Source organism: Littorina saxatilis, unplaced genomic scaffold (assembly GCF_037325665.1).
Source record: "Littorina saxatilis isolate snail1 unplaced genomic scaffold, US_GU_Lsax_2.0 scaffold_2024, whole genome shotgun sequence".
Lineage (NCBI taxonomy): Eukaryota > Metazoa > Mollusca > Gastropoda > Littorinimorpha > Littorinidae > Littorina > Littorina saxatilis.
The window spans coordinates 5,001-7,500 of NW_027125828.1; the positions used below are offsets into that span (position 1 = coordinate 5,001).

Consider the following 2,500-nt stretch of genomic DNA (forward strand, 5'->3'; position numbering starts at 1 on the left):
GATGTAAGCGTCGGCCCAACGGATGCTCTCCTCCACGCTCTTCTCGTCTTGCTGTTGGACAGACAGGCAAAACAACACAGATTTTACTCTGTAGCACTTACTGGAAGGCAAGCTTAATAACACGCTTAAAGATACGTACCTTAGTTTTTCTCCGCGTGAACGATGATCAATGTGAATAGTTTACTTACTGGACTGTCATTTCAAGGCCTAACTTTAAAGATATTCAGTTTCCTTCCCGCATAAATGATGCGGCCTCAGACCTGTCTGTCTGTCTGTCTGTGTCTGTCTGTCTGTGTCTGTCTCTCTGTCTCTAGTCTGTCTGTCTGTCTGTCTGTCTGTCTGTCTCTCTCTCTCTCTCTCTCTCTCTCTCTCTCTCTCTCTCTCTCTCACCAGCCTACACTCACACATATCACACACGTACGGGCGCGCGCGCACATACAAGCTAGCACAGAAAATCTGCATGTGACTGTAATTTTTTGTCTGCCTCGGTGTGTCTGTGTGTCAGTCGTCCATATGTCTGTCTCAGTGTCTGTTGCGTGAATCCGTATGTCAATTTCACAGGAGCTTGTATCCAATCGCCGGTCGATCATTATTTACAGTCCACTACTACGACATACTACTACTATAGTAGTAGTATGTCGTAGTAGTGGACTGTATGGTCGATCTATAGTAGTAGTATGTCGTAGTAGTGGACTGTAAATAATGATCGACCGGCGATTGGATACAAGCTCCTGTGTATATAGTTGTAGCATGTCGTAGTAGTGGACTGTAAATAATGATCGACCGGCGATTGGATACAAGCTCCTGTGGTCAATTTGTGTCAAGTTACTCGGGTCGGACAATTTCAGGTTCGAATGCGCACTGGCCGAAGACGTATATTATGTTTTTGTCTGTCGGCTGATTCACCTGCGCTCTGGCTATCTCAACGGTGAGTCGTAGGTAGTTAGGTATGTCATTTCAGGTTTGAATTCTCAAGACACACAGTGTATTTCCATCTGTCTCTGCGTCTGCATGTGCGTCTGCCTGGCTGGTTCAAAAGCTATTTACAGGTGCACCATTCACTCACTGAAGGCGAGCTTGTATGCATTATTGTCCGTATGTGTGTCCGCTGCCCGTTGTTTTTCCGTCTGTGTCTCTAGCTTCATTGGTGCATTATTTTGGTTTCGAATACTCACCTGCGCTGCCGTGTCCAACACCTCGAACACTACGGCGTCCCCATCAACGCTGCGTGTACAAGTGTACACCTTTTCTGAAAGATAGAAGTACAATGAATGAGTCGTCGATTAGAGTTAATTAGAGTTGTACACACTCTCACACACACACACACACACACACACACACACACACACACACACACACACACACACACACACACACACACATACACATGTACTCACGCACGCGCGCACACACACACACACACACACACACACACACACACGTGCACTCACGCACGCAAACATGCGTGCACGTGCGCACACACACACACACACACACACACACACACTCACACACACACACACACACACACACACACACACCACCACCTCCACCACCACCACCACCATAATGGACAGCAACAACAACATCAACAGCAACATACAGATATCAAATCTGATCGCACGCACTTACCAAGATGAGGATCGTACTCCCCAATAAATCGCCGTGTTAGGAAGCGCACGGTTAATGCTGAAAAATAAACGACAACAGTTGTATGTCTGGACAACAGGAGTAAATGCACAAAGTCCATCCGTACGAACAAATCAAAATGTTAAAGTTTATGAAGAAGAAGACCTAACGACGGTTAAAAGTGTTCTATGGCTACGACTCTCTCTGTCTCTGTCTCTGTCTCTGTCTCTGTCTCTCTCTCTCTGTCTGTCTGTCTGTCTGTCTGTCTGTCTGTCTGTCTGTCTGTCTGTCTGTCTGTCTCTCTCTCTTTCTTTCTCTCTCTCTCTCTTTATCTCTCTCTCTCACACACACCCACACACTCTCTCTCTTCCTCTCTCTCTCTCTGTCTCTGTCTCTGTCTCTCTCTCTGTCTCTCTGTCTCTCTCTCTCTGTCTGTCTGTCTCTCTCTCTTTCTCTTTTTCTCTCTCTTTCTCTCTCTCTCTTTCTCTTTATCTCTCTCTCTTTCTCTCTCTCTGTCCCTCTCTCTCTCTGTCTCTCTCTCTCTCTTTCTCTCTCTGTCTCTCTCTCTCTCTCTCTCCCTCTCTCTCTCTAGTGTTGTACGATTATTTTTCTGTTCCTTTTTTGCACCTGTTGAGTTCAATTATATGCAATGTTAACCTTTTGTTCACATACCTTCACAAGGGGCAATGGCCTAAGAACTAAATTATCTGCGTCTCTCTCTCTCTCTATCCCTCTCTCTTCTCTTCCGCCGGTAGAATGCTGGCGTTTTACTTGTTTATTCTAACTTAACCATAAACCTATTAATAAAGTTCTCATTTTTTCTGCAACATTCTACCCTCAGCCAAAAGGTTGTTTACATTTGATTCTAAAA

The 2,500-nt window shown here is 45.3% G+C and overlaps 1 protein-coding gene across 1 annotated transcript in view; it reads right to left on the bottom strand.

Annotated features, from left to right (window-relative positions):
- Window positions 1-2,500, bottom strand: part of LOC138954299 (ras-related and estrogen-regulated growth inhibitor-like) — a 9,180-nt gene that overhangs the window by 2,008 nt on the left and 4,672 nt on the right. Inside the window, exons 2-4 of the mRNA XM_070326177.1 lie at window positions 1,633-1,689; window positions 1,176-1,249; window positions 1-51 (exon numbers count right to left, since the gene is read on the bottom strand). The exon at window positions 1-51 is cut by the window's left edge and continues 2,008 nt beyond it. Of these exons, the coding sequence (XP_070182278.1) occupies window positions 1-51; window positions 1,176-1,249; window positions 1,633-1,689 (182 nt within the window). The remainder of the gene's footprint in view (window positions 52-1,175; window positions 1,250-1,632; window positions 1,690-2,500) is intronic.